The 20,883-nt window shown below is 40.1% G+C and overlaps 2 protein-coding genes across 7 annotated transcripts in view; both read left to right on the plus strand.

The window, feature by feature from the left end:
* The first annotated feature begins 370 nt into the window (after positions 1-370).
* On the plus strand, positions 371-13,813 carry stat3 (signal transducer and activator of transcription 3 (acute-phase response factor)). 4 transcript variants are annotated; one of them, XM_063903417.1, is made up of 24 exons: positions 371-597; positions 3,616-3,765; positions 4,062-4,305; positions 4,384-4,476; positions 4,593-4,674; positions 4,814-4,914; positions 5,190-5,341; positions 5,933-6,091; positions 6,345-6,437; positions 6,562-6,621; positions 6,724-6,753; positions 6,854-6,947; positions 7,033-7,080; positions 7,194-7,277; positions 8,158-8,256; positions 8,374-8,509; positions 9,907-9,959; positions 10,054-10,148; positions 10,260-10,399; positions 10,481-10,702; positions 10,801-10,843; positions 11,360-11,419; positions 12,491-12,588; positions 12,677-13,813. In XM_063903417.1, exons 2-24 carry the CDS (start codon positions 3,638-3,640, stop codon positions 12,739-12,741), a joined length of 2,379 nt encoding a protein of 792 aa, XP_063759487.1. In that variant the 5' UTR covers positions 371-597; positions 3,616-3,637; the 3' UTR covers positions 12,742-13,813. The 4 variants fall into 4 exon arrangements, with proteins under 4 accessions (XP_063759487.1, XP_063759488.1, XP_063759489.1 ...); XM_063903418.1 differs by having other exon boundaries at positions 12,701-13,813; XM_063903419.1 differs by lacking the exon at positions 11,360-11,419.
* Positions 13,814-16,523: 2,710 nt separating this feature from the next.
* stat5a (signal transducer and activator of transcription 5a) overlaps positions 16,524-20,883 on the plus strand; it is a 49,109-nt gene continuing 44,749 nt past the window's right edge. For 2 of the 3 annotated variants that reach the window (XM_063903413.1, XM_063903415.1), the window contains exon 1: positions 16,524-16,671. The gene's annotated coding sequence lies outside the window, so the exon portion shown is untranslated. The remainder of the gene's footprint in view (positions 16,672-20,883) is intronic. The other variant, XM_063903414.1, reaches the window with a different exon arrangement.

Below are 20,883 nucleotides of genomic sequence, written 5' to 3' on the forward strand. Positions count from 1 at the left end.
AAATGTTTTGAATCTTTAATATAAAGAACATGTATGTTTTGATCTAGTAGTTCATTTAATTAAGATTACAAAGGTCAATAGTGAAGAGCTCTACTGTTATTAACTCTTGATGACGTCGACACTGCCAGTAACTCAGATGACTTCCAGCCTGGCTGTTCTGTTGAATGGCTCGCCCTCCCTTCGCAGCAAATAGGCGCGCTGGGCTGCTCTGCCTTCCACCTGCAGGGAGGGTTTGCAGGCGGGAACAGCGCTGTTGCGACAGCAGTAAATACGAAGTACTCAACATAGTCACGCCTATCCTGCTTGTATGCTGCATTCTGATTTGCTACGATAGAATAACGGAATCCTATTGGCTGTTAAAGCTGTCATTCTTGAAATGCTGCATGGGTTCGGTGAAAAGGGCTTTATCGTCGAAGTGATTCCCATGTTGGCAAGAAAATCCACACGGTTAACGAGCTTTTAGTGTGTGTCTTCTGGCTTTTTTCTGTTCAATTTTATTCAAAGCACTCCACTGACTTTCACTGTCAGTGTTTTTTAGTAGAAAAGGGTACCGTTTGTTATACGGAGAAACTTTCCGAAGGAGTAACAACAAGCTAGGTAAGCGACTATAAAGGCCACTTCTGCTTTTGGCATGCAACGCTACATGTTTCTTAAGGATTTTCTTCATTGTTATGTTAAAGCATACCACACTAATGCATTGCTAGCCTTATTATCCATAGCGCTACTGATCTAATTGTAACATTGTGACGGTTATAAGTTATTCATGATGGGGAAGCCATTCCGTGTCCACCATGTTACACGAGTTATTAAAGTGTTATTGCGTCTTATCTGCAGCTACTCCCAGTTCTACTCGCCCTTAATGGGCCTGATTCTATTTCAACTTTCACTTGATGTCAGTGTTGTTATATACTATTAGTCGTCTTTTAAAATGTTTTTTTAAAATGTGATTTGAATGGCCTAATTTCAGAATGACAATTAAACAAACGGCAGTTAAGCAGGACTGACAATAGGTCAAACCTGACTGGGATGCATATAGTCCAAGTCAAATTCAGGTCATTGTTGTGTTTGCCTACATTTGACACGCCCATCAACATACCTTCTGCAGGACCTTGCACTATGAATCAAATATTTCATTACATCTTTTTTAACAGATGATCTGCCCAGACCTTCGCAGAATCTTAGTTTTGAACTATATGTCACTGTTAGACATTTGTATACATAATTCTTAGTGCAGCCAGTACAGCTGAGTCACAGAGTATCGGCTGTGCTATTACACTATTGACTCTATTCAATGTTTTTAGAGACTAAAAGTGACTTTGTGAAATGCACTATAACTTTGCATTATGACATTCATAACAGTTCTATTGTCTTCAACTGTTTTCAGTGACAGAAGCCATAAAATGGAAACGTGGCATGGTTCCTGATTTACTCATTTGCTCAAGGAAGCACTTACTGGAATATCAGAGACCAATTATATTGTGCTTTTGTACCTTGTGACTAACAGTATTCAACAACTGGACCAACAGCTGACATCTGGCTAGCACTATTATTAATTATCATACAGTAGTGTGCCACCTTTTGGACTGTACCCTGGGTGACTGATCCCCCTGTGGAGATTGCCTGTGGACAATGTGCCATAGCAATCCATCCACTTTATTTAGGTGCCACAATCATGGGAAACGTTATGCAATAAATGTAAAGACATTATGAGGGAAACCGATGTTATAGTAAAATCACATCATGCTTAGGGATTTTTAAATGTACTTTAACCATCCTGAGATACTCTTTGTAATTTCCACCCAAGTTCACCAACAATGAGACCCGGAAATACTAGCCTAATTCAGAATATGAATATGAAAGAAGAAAAGTACTCTCACAATATTGACCATGGCTCAGCTCCTCATTGATGTGATACTGTCAGGTTTCTATGCACAGACATTCACACTATGCAGATGCACCTTTTTCACATGTAATGAAAGAGGAACGTTTGTCACGTTTGTTAGACAATTTCGGTTATGTCCCTTGATGCTAAAGAAAACCCCTCGCCATATGATGTAAGCGACAGTAATATTTCTGTACCATACTTGATTCAGGTGAAACTGACAGCCTTACACTGCGATGCCAGTCAAATATATTACAGCCCCTTACTTATAGATAATACCTTTTATTTATTTTAAAGACCATATTGCACCTAATCACTAGTATTAGTTACCTTTATGATTCTTAAGCAAAAATCTGCCAAAATGTCTACTCTTGTGTGAACGAATATAATGGGAATAATATGCTGTAATTTCATGGTTTTGTTGACACTATGCGAGATAACTCTTTTAAGTGTATAGTATTCATTTATTTATTTATTTATTTGTTTATTCCACACATGGCAGTTAAAAAAAAATGAAACACACTTTACAAAACAAAACATACACATAGGCTATGTTATAGCACATGGTGGAAAGGAGCAGAGATAAGAAAATCTCATCTTACCTTTGCCTTCAAAAAATAAAATGAAAAAATGAAATAACCATAAACAAAAGTCAAATAAAATAAGCAATATGCCGTCAGTCACAGTTGGTTACAAATACCTACAGAAACAGAAAACCAGAACACATTTAGGTAGTTAGTGCTTGTTCTACATCGGATTTGTAATATACTAAGAGGAGTTTATAATTTGCTTTCCCCTTATGTATGCACATTTGGGTGGGGAAAGCATTACGTGTGCAGACTAATTAATGTAGGGCTTCATAAAGTACATGTTTGCACTGATGCAGGAACATTTTGGTTGCGTTTTAGACACTTGTTTTAACTTTGTGTATGTTCATCACTATCTTTATATCAGCAAAAGCTACACATAATGTCCTGGAAACAAAAAGCAGAGTGCAGATTCTTTTGAAGGTTCCTCAGTGTTTGGTTAAACTTCTGATCTTTTATCTAAATTCCGCCAGCTATTGGGCAATGTCACTCTGCAAATCACTTCTGACTAAGCAGACTCCAGATGGTAATGCAGCAGTATTGAAAGTTATGTAAAAGGCTTAAATAAAGGGTTCCATTAGTTGTTAAGTATGAATGCTAGAGGACTCGGTTTACTGAGGGTCTGTTAGTTTAGCTGTTTTATGGTTAGATGAGAAGGTAACAGAACCTAAAAGTTGGATCACATGGATAACGGTTGTCTTCTCAGGCTGTGAGGATTATTGAGCGTATACTGTTCCAGTTGTATTGTGTGTCTCTTACAGATAATATGAAGGAGAGTAATTAAATCCAGTCTTATGTCAAAAAACATGTTGCTCTGGTTTCATTTAATATCTCCGGTATCTTTCAAAAGCCTAGAAAAAGGAAGTTTGGCCGTGTTTGAAGCAAATAGGGGCAGAACCCCGGTCAAAGAGCAGTTATGTCTATATGCTTAGAGAGTCGATATATATCTTGGAGGAGGCGTGTTGTTTCTCTGAACAGGAAGTGGCTGTTGTGAGAATGCAAAGCCTCCCGAGAGCCTGTTTTCATTTTCAGTAAAAACTTGACATTTAGCTATTTCTCTTGGGTCACTGACACTTTTTTTTAGTGAGGTCTACTCTAACTTGTTCTCTGCTACATTTAAGTTGTTACCCCCCATTTTCTGTGTAGGCTTGAGGAGGTGTAAGTCAGGATGGCCCAGTGGAACCAGTTGCAGCAGCTGGAGACCAGGTATCTGGAGCAGCTCTACCACCTATACAGCGACAGCTTCCCCATGGAGCTGCGGCAGTTCCTCGCCCCGTGGATTGAGAGTCAGGACTGGTGAGGAATATTCGAAAGCACATCTTGTTTCCCCCTGTCTGCTGGAATATAGTATTTCATTTATTTTTAACCTCCAGACTGGCAGTCGGCCACTCTCTATGACCGATAACTTGATGGAAAAGCTATTATGTTCATTCACTGTAACCTTCTTTACTATCATGCCTTATTCTTCCCTGATGACCCCATTACAGATCTCCCAGGCATATAATGTATCTACATAAATGTTCTTCACCTTTCACCAGCTCTTAGAAGGAACTAGAAATAATCCTGATGATCCTCTGCTCTATGTTTACAAGGGCTTACGCTGCCAATAAGGAGTCCCACGCCACCCTGGTGTTCCACAACCTCTTGGGAGAAATAGACCAGCAGTACAGCCGTTTCCTGCAGGAGAACAATGTCCTCTACCAGCATAACCTGCGCAGGATTAAACAGCATCTACAGAGCAAGTACCTGGAGAAGCCCATGGATATCGCTCGCATCGTTGCCCGCTGTCTGTGGGAGGAGCAGAGGCTGCTGCAGACGGCCACTACTGCTGTGCAGGTAAAGAGACTCACCCAGGTCTAACATTATATGACGTCAAAAAGCTGGTGAGGCAGTATATGTTTTGACATTCTGCAGGAGGGCCAGGCCGCGCATCCCTCTGGGACGGTAGTGACAGAGAAGCAGCAGATTCTGGAGCACAACCTCCAGGATATCCGGAAGCGCGTGCAGGTCAGTTTTCATCATCGCTCATACAGGATGTAAATACAATGCGAGGAATCGTGAACACTTTGACAAAACAAGTGTATCTTGTCATTAATATATGTCCTCTGTTTGTTTCTCGTCAGGATATGGAACAGAAGATGAAAATGCTTGAGAACTTGCAAGACGACTTTGACTTCAATTACAAGACGTTGAAAAGTCAAGGAGGTATATTCAAAAAAATATCTATTGAGCTTTAGCAGTAATATGAATTTGTTTGGAAAGTTTCTCAGTCTCAACATTTCAGTGTTTTTCATGTATATATTTAAGGAATTACTGACTTGTGTCATGTCCACTGTTTGTACAGAGTTGTCCCAGGACCTGAATGGGAATAGCCAAGCCGCTGCCACCAGACAGAAGATGGCTCAGCTGGAGCAGATGCTGAGCGCGCTGGACCAGCTGAGGAGGGTGGGTGTCTTTAATATGTTATATATCAAATCAAAATACATTGTAACAGATTGAGCTGTGGGGGAAAACCAAGAAGACAAGAATAACCAAAGAATAAAGTGAGACCAAAAATACTTTTGTAAAATCTATCAACAGTAAAATAACTTGGGTTATACGCTACTATTCTGTTTCTACACTGTTCTTTAGATTTTGAGAAATAATAACACGCACAGAGCTAGCAGTCAAACTGACCATGTTGACTTTACATTATGTGTCTGTTGCTTGTTTCCTTGTAGCAAATCGTGACAGAGATGGGAGGCTTGTTGACCGCCATGGATTATGTACAGAAGAACCTGACTGATGAAGAACTAGCGGACTGGAAGAGGAGGCAGCAGATTGCCTGCATTGGGGGTCCACCTAACATCTGCCTGGACCGCCTCGAAACATGGTAACCGTAGCTGCAGTGTCTAAATAATTTCATAAATCGGTCGTTGGTCACATTAATGATCAATTTGATATTTATGAGTCAATATTCAAAAGGCACAGTTTGTCTTTCATTGATGAAAAACTTTAACTTACATGGGCATTTATTGCAGAACACTGGTCAATGATGTATTGGAATCATATATTAAATTAAAGCAATGGACAGGCCCCGGCATTCCCACATGGGTATTCAATATAAATAAACTACATTCCTGCTCCTGCATCTTAAAATGCAACTGATGTCCTTAAGAGGCACCCTAAATAAATAACACTTTTTCTGCATTAGTTAACGAGTTGAACATGATTATTCTGTCATCTCCCAGCCTCGGGGCTACATTCAAACTTAAAATACGTTTTTTGAGAGGTATTTTTGGTTGTCTTTCATACCATTAAATAGATGAATTTGGCAGACAAACTGTCTCTGCACTCCTCTACTTTCCTGTTGGTGATCTCTTATCATTTAATGCAGACATCCACCAAAAAGCTTTCTGCTGTCATGTGCCAAATGCCACAAGTATTGTCAACTAGAGGCATCATTCCATAATTCTATCACCAGGATCACATCCTTGGCTGAGTCCCAGCTCCAGATCCGTCAGCAGATCAAGAAGCTGGAGGAACTTCAGCAGAAAGTGTCATACAAAGGAGACCCCATCATCCAGCACCGGCCCGCCCTGGAGGAGAAGATCGTAGACCTGTTCAGAAGCCTGATGAAGAGGTACAGCGTGCAACAATTTGCATCATTAATAATCGACCCTTAAAAATAATCCATGCGTGATTTCCTGTGAGTAATGATACAGAGCTTTCAGTCGCATCTCTCGCTCTTCATTTATCAATTGGACTGTAATCTGATCTCCACTCTCCGGGGGAAGACGTGAGATGCACTTAAAAATGGCAACTCATTAGTGAGGTGGCCTTTGACCTGAGAGTCTGGAAACGTTCACTGAAACATGATCCGCTCTGCCTTTCAGTGCTTTCGTGGTCGAGAGACAGCCTTGTATGCCCATGCATCCAGACAGACCCCTGGTCATCAAAACGGGAGTGCAATTCACAAATAAAGTGAGGTAAGACGCAGGATGGCAACACTGAAGTATCAAATGCTAAGTAAATATGTCTATGCCGTTTTAAATGAAACATTTTATGACGGAGAGTGCATCATTTTAAACACTTTTTATCTTATTTTTCCAGGTTACTGGTTAAGTTTCCTGAACTCAATTACCAGCTGAAAATTAAAGTATGCATTGACAAGTAAGTCTGTTTTTTCATTCTCGAGGTTCTACCACTAAGACACACAATTGATTGAAGACTTTCGGAGAACATTTGACTGATTTTAACTGTTTTTATTTTCAGGGAATCTGGTGATGTGGCTGCAATCCGAGGGTATGTCTTTTTAAGAACACTTGCTCTCCATGCCTGAGTATTTGCTGTGTCATATTTTAGAATAGATCCTCCCTTTATGCTGTTCCTTGTTTTTCCTCAGGTCACGAAAGTTTAACATCCTCGGTACCAACACAAAAGTCATGAACATGGAAGAATCCAACAATGGCAGCCTGTCAGCAGAGTTCAAACACTTGGTGAGTTATAGATGCAACACTCCTACTGCTTGGCTGTTATTATGTCCTCCGATCTGCTGGAGCACTCACTTCCTATTTGTTTCAGACCCTGAGAGAGCAGAGATGTGGTAATGGTGGCCGGACCAATAGCGACGTGAGTACTATAGTTAATACTTGTCATTTCATGCTCAAAATGTTTGTATTTTTGGAATAATTTCTGTCATTAAGGCTTTTTTGAGTAAGGTTTGAATAATCTGTTTCCTTCAGGCCTCTCTGATCGTCACTGAGGAGCTCCATCTAATCACCTTTGAGACGGAAGTCTACCACCAAGGCCTGAAGATTGATCTGGAGGTCGGTATCACAAACTATCTGTGTTTCCTTAATGTCAGATTAGTTTTCATGTGACACCACAAATCACCAAAACTCTAATGAATAATGTAAAGACATTCAGCACTGTTCTTTGAAACCCCCCTACGAAGTTAGTCACCAAACACATGAGTCATTATCAAAGCCATCCACCTCCAGAATTTGTCACAACCTTAGCTTTCCTATGATCTGTAACTCCTCTATCAACCCAGTGAACGACCCTGATGATGGCAGCATTTCTGCTGAAGCTAGTTATGATTCCTGCTGGCTTTATCTACTCAGCATGTAATGACGAGGTTCACTTAGTTTTGTGTTGTCTCCAACCTCTAACACACCACAGAGTTCCATCCGTACGTAGGTGTCAAAACACAAAGAGCTGTGTTAGTTTCAGAGTAAGTTTCTCTGAGAAGTGGTTGTGCTTATTGAAGACAAGTTATGAGACAAATTAGCTCCCATTATCAGTCAAAAGATGCAGTGATGCTTTCTTTTCTCTGTCTTGTTCTTTACCTACGGAGTGATAATTCTGCTAGCTAGTGACTCCATTTTTTTTCTAGTTTTATATGACCAAAGTGTAAGAAATGAGGCACCTAGATTTTCAACCACAACGGATTTGTTTGAACACAAAAATATCCTTTTTCTGCAGCCTGTTGTTGTTGTTGTAATTTTGAAATATTATCATTGTTTTTATTTGCTAAATGTGTTATCTATCTAAGCAGTTAGTTTTAGAGCTGGAAAGTTCACCCGAACGAGTCGGTTTACAAGACAATATGCTGAAGAAGGAGCAGGAATATTTTCACATCAGTGTGACTTTATATTATATAATAATGCATAATATATATATATATATATATTTATGTTTGTACAGACTCATTCTCTGCCTGTGGTAGTCATTTCCAACATCTGCCAGATGCCCAACGCCTGGGCCTCCATCCTGTGGTACAACATGCTCACCAACCACCCGAAGGTGAGACAGCACCCTCTGCTGGAGAGGGACTGAACTCAGCAGGGTTGTATGTCTGTTTTTAGTGGGAGAAATGATACATATACTTTACACCATGGTTGCCTGGCGGTCTCTGTGCAGAACGTGAACTTCTTCACCAAGCCTCCGGTGGGGACGTGGGATCAGGTGGCCGAGGTTCTCAGCTGGCAGTTCTCCTCCACCACCAAGAGAGGCCTGACCATCGAACAGCTCACCACGCTGGCGGAGAAATTACTAGGTGTGTTGCCATGCCTTGCAGTCTCAAAAAAGTCTTTATTTTTTAGTTTTTTAAACGTATTTATTAATTTTATACATTTAACACATAGCTAAAGTCCCCCCATATTGAACACGTGACGACAATAAAATAATAGTAAAACAATTATACTAAAAAATAAATAATAAATCTAAACATTGAGGAACACAAGTTTACAATGAAAATACAAGTTCATTTAAACAATACATTTACAATAAGGAATCTAGGTAAAAACCAAGAACATAATAGAGCACATATTCCTCACAATTTCTTGCCTCTTTAATAGAGGCGCGCAGGGATGACATATTTTTGTTTCCCGACCTGGAAATAAGCTGCCCATGGGTGCCCTCGACAAAAAAGCAATGTGATTTCTCTGAAGGATTTTGGAATATTGTAAAAAATAAGGTCTGTGGAAAACGAACCTGTTTGATAAATGCATGTTTTGTTCAGCCGGATAATCTCCACGTCTACCCTACTTTTATAATTTTTGAATCATAAATGTAATCGCCAGAAGCAAAATGCTAACGTTAGGATATAAATGAACTACAGACGAGTACAGCAGGGTCGCAGGACTTCAACGTCACGCCAACTTAAGATCGTTTCAACTGACTTTCGCGCGCTTGCATATTTTTCCTTGTAGCCACACTCAATTTAACTAGAAGTCATGGCTCTAGAACAGGGGCAGACAAACTCAGTGGGAGTGTTTACGTGTTCGGCGTAATGACGTACAACGTCCTCGACAACTTCTGTAGTCCTATTCAGCCACTTGTTAACAACCATCGTTTTTCAGACAGGTAAACTCTTCAAAAATCTCCGGGTGGGGGGGCCACTGCTGATGTATTTAATGTCTTAGAACAAAACGTGATCCGTCTCTTAAATTTGTGTCAACCACAGACCTTATTTTGAGCTATTTTCAAAAATCCTATGGAGAAATCCCATTGACTCTGAGATCAAAGAACCGGAAGTGGTAAAATGCTGACTCACTTCCGTGTTTTAGGACTCGTTCCTTCACCGCTCTTTTACTTCATTTTTTACACATTTTAGCAACATTTCCTAGATGTTAAAAAAAAGGTTCTTCCTAATTTTATTTAAAATGTTCTATGTAGCCTAGATGCAAAGTTATTCAGCCCGTGGCCAAGAGAGGGAGGACAAGCAGAGCGGTCAAGCGCCTAGCTGCCCTGCTTGTAGTACACATGTCTTCCTCTATTAGAGAGAACAACCTCTGGATAGTGCTTCATATGCACAGCTTAGGAGGGAATTTGAGAGAGATACCACCAAACTACATCTGAACTACATCATTGTCATTTATTTATCCAATGATGTTGTGTTAATCTCAGCCGTGTAACTCATATCTTAATCTGTGATGTTCTTTGTCCATCCAGGGCCGTGTGTAAACTACTCTGGCTGTCAGATCACGTGGGCAAAGTTCTGCAAGGTACTGACCTAAAAAAAAACATGTGCGGTTTATCCTTCAATCTCGCTATTGTGTTACTTCAATTGTGAGTGTGTTTTCTCCTTCCTCTTCCCAGGAAAACATGGCTGGCAAAGGCTTCTCCTTCTGGGTGTGGCTGGACAACATCATCGACCTGGTGAAGAAGTACATCCTGGCACTGTGGAACGAAGGGTGAGAGGTCGCGCTTTTGTTTACGAGTTCAATTCGTTTTGAAATGCTGTGGTCAACAGTTTCAAAATAGACTTACTATTTTTAAATCAATATCTTATTTTCTGTCTGCAGGTATATCATGGGCTTTATCAGTAAGGAGAGGGAGAGGGCCCTTCTTAGCCCAAAACCCCCCGGCACTTTCCTGCTGCGCTTCAGTGAGAGCAGCAAGGAGGGCGGCATCACATTCACATGGGTGGAGAAAGACATTAGCGGTGAGTTGTTGTTTTTTTTATTCCATGCTGATTCACTTTCGTTTCTGCTCGGGAACTGAGCTTCCTTGTTTGTTCTCCTAGGAAAGACCCAGATGCAGTCAGTGGAGCCCTACACCAAGCAGCAGCTCAACAACATGTCCTTTGCAGACATCATCATGGGATACAAGATCATGGACGCCACCAACATCCTGGTTTCGCCTCTTGTATACCTCTACCCTGATATCCCCAAAGACGAGGCGTTTGGGAAATACTGCAGGCCAGAAACCGCACCTGAGCCTGAGATGGGAGGAGACTCCACGAGCAGTAAGTAGACTTCCTTTAAGAGAGGCAACAAATATTGTTTAGTGTGCATGTTTTCTCTCGCTTAGATTTTTGTGCTGATATTTTCTTTTCCTTTTCAGCTATTCAGCCCTACTTGAAGACAAAGTTCATCTGCGTTACCCCGTGAGTATCTTCTCATTTTTAAGTCAATATCAACAGGAAGGGCTCATGCAATCTTGTGACCTTCTTTTATTTTAGTCGTCATTAGTACTGATATAAAGACAAGAGCTTCCCTCTGAATGTCGCTGGTATGATCTGAACTTCCTTTTTGGAAATTTCCTTTTTCATATGTAGCAACTTCTGCTCAATGTTCAAGAAAAGAGAACAGAGCAGTTTTTTACTCTGACTGCGAGTCATTGCTGTCTTTAGAGGAACCAGCGCACTGTTCACAGACCAAGTATTGTGAACCCAGATCCACGTAGATACAATTCAGACAGATTGCAATTAAGATAACAGGTTGTGTCTTCCCTGATCATTCCAGATGAGGATTCATTTCCCTGCTCAATATACTATCTGTTCGACTGTATTTGCATTAAGATAAATAAAGGGTAGACGAGGGGCAGCTTTGGTGCTGGTGGGTTTGAGGGTGTGCTGGTGGGTTTGAGGTTCGCTCAGTGAGATCCTGACCTGTCTCCGTAGGTGTCCCTCCGTGTTCATGGATTTGCCGGACAGTGAGCTGCTTGGGAACGGATTCCCAGGGTAGGCGTTCGGGGCGGGGGGGTGGTGGCATGTAGGGAGGGTTTTGTGTGTGCATCTGGTCACTTAAGTTGCAGCCGTATATCCACCTACCCATTTGTCTTTTTCTACTCACCGTCACATTACCTGGCCCTAACATACGAGCATCTCCCTCCATCCGTTTTTCATTCATTTAGATAGTGGTGTCATTATTCCGCAACCAAATCCATTTGTAGGGAGTTTTCACTCTTTTTTTATAAACTTTTTCACCAGATTTCAGATAATATTATTTTCAATTGGAAATAATTACTAATCCATTCACATTTCCAAGAGAACAAGCAAGTATTTCAACTAAAAGATAAAAGACAGTAAGGAAATAGAACTAAAAGGGCATTTAGAGAACACAGATGTTCACCAAGGCAAACACGATTTGTGTATTTCCATGATTCAGATCCGCTGCGTATTGAATTGGCTTCTTCATTAGACCAATATACAACCCTTCACCAAGTTACATGAACATTGGATCATTATTTTGCCAATATTTTGTCAGTAATCCTGCTGACGACACAGACAGAACCTTCTCTGCAAAGTAATGGAAATTGTACTTTGTAAATCTGAGTAACGACCCGTTCAATCCACCAGCAAACTAACAAACATCCTACATTTACTTTAGCTGCCGGTCATTAACACCAAAACATTTAGTTAAGCACTGCCTGAAACAGAAGCAGGGAATAGTATTTAACATGCTCAACATCAGCCCAGTCTTTAGTGGTTTGAGTCATACATTTTGATGTGTATATTAAAACATTCATCAGGATTTAGCAACAGATCCATCACATTTTTAATCTTCCCAACTCTCTTTCGGGCATGACTTTCCACACTGACATGAATGCTGAACTGTCTTTCTATGATGGAGTGACTGTTTCACTCCACTAATACAGTATGTGTATGAACCACTGCAGCGATCAGTGTGATAAGTTAAGGTTACATGAAAAAAATATGTTGTCATTTTTTTTGATGAGCACAAAAAAAAGTGTCAGTTGAAATTCAAGCGTTTAATCTACAACTTCTCTTTTTCTTGTTTTCTTTCCACAGCACAAACTCTGGAAACACCAGCGACCTGTTCCCCATGTCGCCCCGCACCCTCGACTCACTGATGCACAATGAAGTAGAGGCAAATCCTTCACATTTGGGTGAGTCATTAACACTTTTAAACTACACATTTGTGCTTGCCCAGGAAACTCAATGACCTAGAACTTGTTTATTAACCAAAATTATTAGCTTCTGTCTGGTTCTCTTCCGCAGACTCCATCACTTTGGACATGGATGTAGCATCACCCATGTGAGGAGAATCGCCAAGTTTCTTCATCTTCTTCGTTGGGATTTGGTATTATGTTGCGAAAAGTTGTTATGATTTTCCCACTGCCTGTACAGTTTGTTTCTTGTTCCTGTGTAAGAAAAAAATCACAGAGAAGGGATTTAAATGGTTTTGAAAGATGTTTTAAATCTTTTAAAAGAGGATTTCCACTCATTTAAAGTTTGGCTGTCCATGTTTAGCTCGGTTTGTGATTTTAGCATCTTCCCACTCCTATTCTGTTCTTCCCCATCTGCATAGATGTCCTGATAACTCTTTTCAGTATCTGGAATTATATTTTTTGAGAACATTGTATTTTTGCCTTTTTTAAATGGTTATGAATTATTTTGATCTTTTCTTTGAATAAGAAAGTGTAAGTAGAATACTTGTTGCATAAGCTTTGCTTTGGAATTGTATTGTTTTGGTGCATTTAAAGGTCCTTTTTAAATATGTACTATTGCATTTTTAGTGGCCGCCAAATGTGTTTCACAATACCTTTGTTTCATATCAAATGTTTTGTTTCTTGATAGTTTTAACTCAACATTAAATATTTTTAATATTTCTTAGAGCCTTTTGAAGTGTTAAAAAACTGCAGAGAGATGATGTCACAATTTATGGATATTTTCCTGTAAAATGATTTCCCCTTATAGTGAGAAATGACATGATATAACCTGTAAAAGTTGTTTTGAAAGCAGTTTTTTGTCACTCCCACCCTATATAAAACCGTAATTTGTGATCATGTGAGTTCCTTTGAAATTAGCAATTTTATTGTTTGTGTTGTGCCTGAATTCACCTGATCAGATATGTAATGTAAATCATTTTATGAACAATTTATTTTAAGACAAACTTGTTATTAAAATAATAATAGATGAGGAAGAGAGATAGTTCACTCTGGACACTGTAAGGAGTGTTAACTTTTAACTTTTCATACAGCGGAGTGAAACTCATGAGATTAATGCAAGCCACATCTGTCTGATGCGATTAAATGTCAAGAGGATTTCTGTAAAATACGATGTAACTACTCATCAATTGACATAAGGTAATAAAAACAAGTTAGCACTAAAGTCATTTGTTGGTGTTATTCACTTGCAAGTTGATGATAACACGTTAAAATGATGGGAGTTAAGCACTTGAAATAGAAATATGTTAAATAGGAAATACATTTGACTGCCAACATTTATAAGGAGAAATCAATAACTCATTAACATCCAGTTCAACATGATGAAAGTAAGTAGGAGCAAATACTCTTCCATGTGTAACCTGCAGCATACTTTACGTTCAAAAGAGCCGTTTGTTTATTGAATGCAACATCAGATCCTCTGTCACCACTAACTTTTGCCTCATACAAACCAGAGAATATCTCAAACAGGTTTTATGGCTGTGAATTTCATTCCTGATGATTCCTGATAAAGCACTGGCTGGTTACACTTAAAGGAAATATCCTAAAATGCAGCAATATAAAAGGGAGGCCAGATGATTAACAACGACAAATCATAAAGCGATGTGTGAGTTATATTACGCAAGCAATAACCGCTTTATCTTTATGAGGCTGCTGTTGGTCTGGCACTGACTGCTGTGGGAACATAGCTGAATTTAAATGCAGGAGAGATTATTCTGGAAACAAAATGAATGTTTGGTCATTGAGTTCATATGCTGATCTGGGATTTGGACCTGATATTGATTGTTTAATATTCCTTTAGGGGCTACTTTCATGTTCAAAGAAGAGGCAACATATAAATTAGGGAGCTTTCATTTTTATGGAAAATCAGTCCCATGTTTCCTTTTTAAACCTACGATTAGTTTGGCCAAAATATTAATAATTATAACATGTGAAAAACTGTTGTTGTCAGGGACTCGAATGATTCTAATATATAATGATGTTGGAAAGCAGGGGGTTATTTTTGCCAACTCATTTTTTTATAATGCAGGGATTTGGATATTACACATGTCATTCATGCATAAAATGGGACGTCATCCCACTTCCTTTTTCAGCTCATAGAAATAGTAGTATCTCTCACCATGAGATAGACTTCCCTGACTGGAAACCCCCATATTGTATTTGCTCACTTCAGCTCCCCTTCATCTTCAGCTGTACCGTGGCCTGATGTGATCAGCAGCAGTGGTTTCCCCTGATTCGTTTTCGAGAGCATGTGACAGCTGAGATAAAGCAGCTAAACAAACAAGGACAGTATAGGAAGCCGTCTGTGCATTCCTGGACATCTGGCCGGCTCTACAGCTCTCTCTGAGCCCTGTTTGACTGTGGTAGTCCGTCTGATAGGCAGGGAACACAGACCGGTTTGAGGAGAGGATAAGGGTGTGGAGATGAACAGCTATTACCGGCAGCAGCTGCTGACTCAGCTGTCTGAGGAAACAACTGTCACCCTTCAGTTGGCAAGCAGCCAGTCAATCTGCAGGATCGATGAGGATTCAACAGGGTGCTGTGTGTGTGTGTGTGTGTGTGTGTGTGTGTGTGTGTGTGTGTGTGTGTGTGTGTGTGTGTGTGTGTGTGTGTGTGTGTTTTTGTGGACTTTTTGACGTAGATGCGGGAAATGAAGTTATTTATAGTATTTCTGTAGCAAGTAGGGGACTTTTCAAATTATTTACGGTCATCAACAACCCGAGATTGCTCAGATTTGAGTTTGGATTCTTTTGACACAGTATGTGACACACATTCCATGTCTACAAGAAGACACTTGGGTACATTTAACTATCTGAGCTTTGACAGAATAGTTGTTACTTTACAGGCTTGTTTACAAAGATAGTAAAGACATTAAATCATAATCATTATAATACCTCTCCAATTGTCTCCACAATAATAAAGTATATTCAAATGTTTTACTGAAATCAAGGATTAAAGTACTTTTTCTACCAAGCACAATCCATTTGGATTTTGGTCAAAAGTAACATAACAGAAGTGAACATTTCTCTCAGACTTTTCTTCAACATCCAAGAAGGCTCCACATTGTTGCTGTTTGCTTTCTCTCTTTTTTCGTTTTATCCCAAATAGCAATATCTAGTGTCAGGCACACGTTGACCTGCAAATTGTGGCAGGTTTTTAACATGTAAAAAACAACAACATGTTTTCCTCCATCACTGCCCTGATTAATTTGTACCAGAAGGTGTCGCTGTTCTCCAGATTGAAATACATTTACTAGGGATGCACTGAGGTTAACAGACATTTTTGTACTACTGTACAATAGATTCAACTTTATTTATAGTAATAAACCAGTCTGCCAATAACTGTGTGCAGCGGAGACATTTTGATCAAATTTTGGCACAGAAGTTAGTCAGGAACCTGCAGAAAATATTAACAACTTATTTACTTTAGTAGCAGATAATCAATAATGCATATATTTCTATTTCTTCTCTTCTTCTTCTTCTTCTTCTTCTTCTTCTTCTTCTTCTTCTTCTTCTTCTTCTTCTTCTTCTTCTTCTTCTTCTTCTTCTTCATTATTATTATTATGATTATTATTATGATTGTTGTTGTTGTTGTTTATTATGTGATTTTGCTTGATGAAAGTATTAGTCAAAGTTATTTGTGAATTTCGCAAAAAAGAAATACGCTAAAGATCTTTCGTTTAGAATAAATATAACCAGACACCCCTGTAATTCATAGAAGTCAAGAGCAAAACACTTATATTCAATAAGCAAATAAAAACTCTTTCAGTCCAATTCCAGCTAGAGACAAATCATCAATCATCAGCAGGACAGAAATCTACAGAAAGTGTTTCTCACTCGCACGTTCAAGAAGCACCGGAAGTGGGAGGTTTGTCGGCGAGAGGGGGAGAGAGAGAGAGTTGGAAACTACAGGCTGACAGACGGACTGACAGAGAGGTTCCTGCTGGAGGTCGCTCACGTCGCTGCAGGCTTTTCGCCGCATTTTGTGCAAAACGGACCGCGAGTGTTCAGTCGCTCCACAGAGGTGAGTGTCACACTTTGACCGTGTTTCAAATGTTGTTCTGTGAGAAGAGGTGACCGTCCCCGTTGCGAAACGTTATTCTGACAGCGCTTTGTAAACAAACAGAGTGCGGCTCGGTCCACACGCGCTCAACCCATACAGCCCGCGTGCACGTAGTAACCTTATCTGTTAAGTACTTTTTCTTCTTTTGAGGTTTTATTAACGCTGCTGAATCAACAGGAAGGTCCCTGTTATAGTTCTTCAATCATGTTAACGGACTGAGTTCTCCCCGTATCGCACTGTCACTGCTGTAAATAACACTGACTCACTGGGAGCTTTCTAAAATATATAAGTTGTTCTATAGGGGAAACCCTCCCTCCCAGTCTGGCAGCACTCCAATAACCTACATAGAGAAACATTACGTCTCAGCCGAGGTGAAATAAGACTAAAAAGATAAGCAACAGACAGAGTGTGTCCCCTGCTTTAACTATAAACGATTGATACAACCCTCTGGCGTGTAGCTAATAATGCCATAATGAGCATGCTTCAGAAGTTAGACAGACTGGCAGGGAGCTTTTGTTCGGGCACTCTGGTGCTGGCATGTTTATTATCCTGCTGTATTTAAGTGCAATTTTGAGCTGCTTCAATTGAGAATATCCATTTTGCGGAATTGGTTTTACTCTATATTTGAAACAGAAATCTTGTACTTTGCACTCCATGACTTTTCTCTGACAGTTCTTGTAACTTTCAGATAAAGACTTGTAGACACGCAAAACTTATGCATTACTTTAGTTTTAAACTATGCTGTAGTTTATTTTTCCACCCAAGCCAGATGTAACATAAAACACTTCAACAGGTGTATTTTACTGCTCAGTCCTCTTGATTTTCTGCTATTACAACTTTAGTTTATTCCAATAAATCTTTTTTTACTCCACCAATTTAAATGCTTCAAATACAACATAGTATTGTAAAAATATGATTAATTGACGGTGAGTTTTAATTGAAATAGCATGAATATTTGAACATTGTGGTGATGTTTTACAATTTAAAACAAAAACAAGGAGGAAGAACAAAACAGTCACTCATTCCTGAATACCATAAATACAGTTGCACTATGGTAAGAGGGGAGATTTCCAAAAATGTGAAATAAAGGTTACATTATCTCTTTTCTAGAGCTCCACATAGACGAGGTGTTTATACTGTAGTCATTTTAAAAGACGAAGAAGAAAATCACTTTCTCTGTTGAAACTATAAACAACCGTAAATGCCAGCTCTGTCCGTGATCATTATCTGACAAAAGCGGAATCTTTCTTTCAAAAGGAATTGATTAGAACAGGACTAAGTATGGTCTTTGTGATCAATTATCAATGATGTATATCCTCATTGAGCTTTACTATAAAAGAGAATATGCTTGGCTGCTTTACATTGGCTTGTTGGTCTCTGAAGAAGCTTTGATGGTTCATAAAGGTCAACACGAAGGTGCCTGTCAAATCTGTGACTCATGACTCACTGAACCAAGACCTTTGTGTTTGTGCTTACAAACAGAATGGAAATGTCAGTGACACTTTGATGCTCTGTGTGCTGTGACTGTGTGAAGATTAGCACACCTGTACCTGTGTGTTATGCATCCTTTGCCAATTTTTGGCCAGTTTAATTTTGAATTGCACCGATAAGACTTGTGTGTTTTCCATTGGACAATCCGGGGTAAGTTCTTCTTAAAACCTACTGTTCGAGCTGGCGTTGACTTAGATCCCTTTGGTACCTTGTATGTGGGAATGACATGTTATGATGACGCCCTCTGCCCACTGTGGTAATGTGTCCCCTTGAGGTTTCTGTGGGAAAGCTTTGGATGAGCTGTAACTACTCTCTGAGTCCAGCCCCCTAGAGTGCAATACAAATCGTTAGTTTCCTTACACCTTTCTGTTTGTCTCGGTGATGTGTTGTTAGCTGTGCAAAAGTTAGTCTAAAATGTTAGTTAGTTGATAGTTGATAGATAATTTACAGTTAGAGTTGAGGCTTTACCTTTTTAAAGGGTTATTCTTTGTGGCTTTGGATGGAGCAATTTGAATCACCTTTTGACCCTTTTATGGACAGATTTTTCTTGGTGATCGATGTAAAACTTCCTTATCAGTTCCCTCTCTATCTCAATCTTTTGCTCATTTCTGCATGTCTGCTCTCTCAATCAATACAACATTCATTCAAGCTGCAATTTGCAGGAAATAACGGTCAGTGACTTTTAGAATGTAACCCTGTTGGCCGCGTTACACTGAATGCTCCCTCTGTCACTCCGGTGCATGGTGCAAGAGTTTTGGGTCTGCGTGGGAACATGGCACACTGGTCTGTCCAGAACTGTCTGGCACACTGTGTCCCTGACAGAAAGACCCAAATGCTGGAGGAATATCAACAGTGGACACAGTGGAACCCAAATGTTTTAAGCCTCACTGTACCATGTGCTCCCTGCATAGCTTAAGCTAGTCTCTCTTCTCACTTGTTCAGTCCCTGCTGCCAGACAAGTGTAAAGTTCAGCGAGCCTGGCAGAGCTGCAGAGTACTGTAAGTAGGAGGTGGAAGTGGGTTGGGGTGGGGGGGGGGTTTGGAAGGACAGCACAGGAGACATGTTCTTAAGCATTGACATCATGAGTAGCTGGAAGTGAGCCGATTAGAGCAGCGGTTTTGATCTGACTGAGCCATGAGTCAAAGGTGCCACAAGCACTTACGCCCCAATAAAGTGCGAAGCATGGGGCCTCTTCCCCGCCTGAACACAGGAGGAAAGGATGGACGGATAAGAAAGATAACAGAAAGGTGACCAAGTTTTCTTTTCTTTGTTGAAATTTTGTTGTAAATTGACCAGGTGAATAATGTAACATGAAAGACAAACAGGGGTAAAAAAAACGATTGCACTTAATGTAAGTTGCTTTGGATAAAAGTGTCAGCCAAATGAAATGGGCGTGAGTGAAAGAGAAAGGGAAACACATTGTAAGGGAAGTGATCAGGAAGTGTGTGGTGACAAGCACCCTAACCTCCGCCCCCCTTTCAGTTGGGCTAACGCTAATCCACTGGTCACGTGACCATGAGCTCTTAGGCCAGCAGTGCTCTGATCCATCTGTCGAATAGCGTGCTGATTGTTGGCATCCACAGTATGTACGCCTGTCCCATGATCACTGCCGGCCCCACACAATACACACATTTGATTTCCATCAACTGGCCTCTGCAGGGTGTGATCAGCAGTGTGTTACTCTCTTTCAAATGATCCTTATGTCCTCCATGTGTTCCTCATTTAGTCTAACCTTTTTTTGAATTCTTCTTTTCAACGCAGCAAGTCAGTGGGAGGAGGATGACGGTCTGCCCTCGCAGACACTGAGACGCAAGATAAGACCTTGGGTTATCTCAGTGACACAACAAGAATAGCCTCACTGCCCAAAAGCAAGCTTGCAATAAGCCTTATGAGAGGTCACAAATCAGAAAAGAAAGTGTACGCTTTATTTCCCATGACTTGTGTAAAGCCACAAGGTCAACTCGGAACAGAATGCTCAGGATTAATGATTCTCTCACCTTCTGATAATGCAAGCATCCTTTTGCAACAGGAGCACAAATGATTTTACAACTCATAACGCTCTCAATGCCAAACTTTATTTCATGTCTAGAAGCTATTTTGCATTAATCTCAACGGGTTAATTACGTTAGGATTACACAACATCTTTTGTCCTTTGGCTCGATTCACACCGTGGCAGGGGACACACATCCAGCTAAGGTTCAGTAGCTCTGAGGTCAACCACAGTTAGCAATGAGCGACTGGCAAGCTGCCCTTTTTTTTGGATTCCCTACAGCAGTTTGGGATTCGGAGTGAGAAGAAATAATTTTCCTCTAAAGTAGCAGCAGTGTGCTCTCAGCAAGAATCCTAACCCCAGAATGAATCCAAGAGTACGCGACTGTGTCTGTGCCTTCGAGTCCTGAAATATGAATGCCATTAAAATGCGGGTACGCCTCAGTTAAATTATTTCATTAAGTTTATAGACAGGATGGTTTAATGTACATGCTTGGATTTGTCACTTGGTGAGTGATAGGTCTCTGACTTTTTTATTTTTAATAATGGTTTTGGAAAGTTACGCGGCTCAATCTCTTTTGTGTTTTATTAATGCCTGTGGGCCCCGAGTCATGCTTGATCTCTCATGGGAACGAATGGCTTCATCTGTGCCCGAAAGGAAACTCGTATCATGTGAATTCTTGAATATTCAAA

This window comes from Eleginops maclovinus, chromosome 16, assembly GCF_036324505.1.
Source record: "Eleginops maclovinus isolate JMC-PN-2008 ecotype Puerto Natales chromosome 16, JC_Emac_rtc_rv5, whole genome shotgun sequence".
Classification (NCBI taxonomy): Eukaryota; Metazoa; Chordata; class Actinopteri; order Perciformes; family Eleginopidae; genus Eleginops; species Eleginops maclovinus.

Excerpts from the sequence above, each read along its gene's own strand:
- stat3 (XM_063903417.1), top strand. The coding sequence starts at position 3,638 with ATGGCCCAGTGGAACCAGTTGCAGCAGCTGGAGACCAGGTATCTGGAG. Across the intron at positions 6,754-6,853 it reads GATGTGGCTGCAATCCGAGG|GTCACGAAAGTTTAACATCC; the intron begins GTATGTCTTTTT and ends GTTTTTCCTCAG. Across the intron at positions 11,420-12,490 it reads CTTGGGAACGGATTCCCAGG|CACAAACTCTGGAAACACCA; the intron begins GTAGGCGTTCGG and ends TTCTTTCCACAG.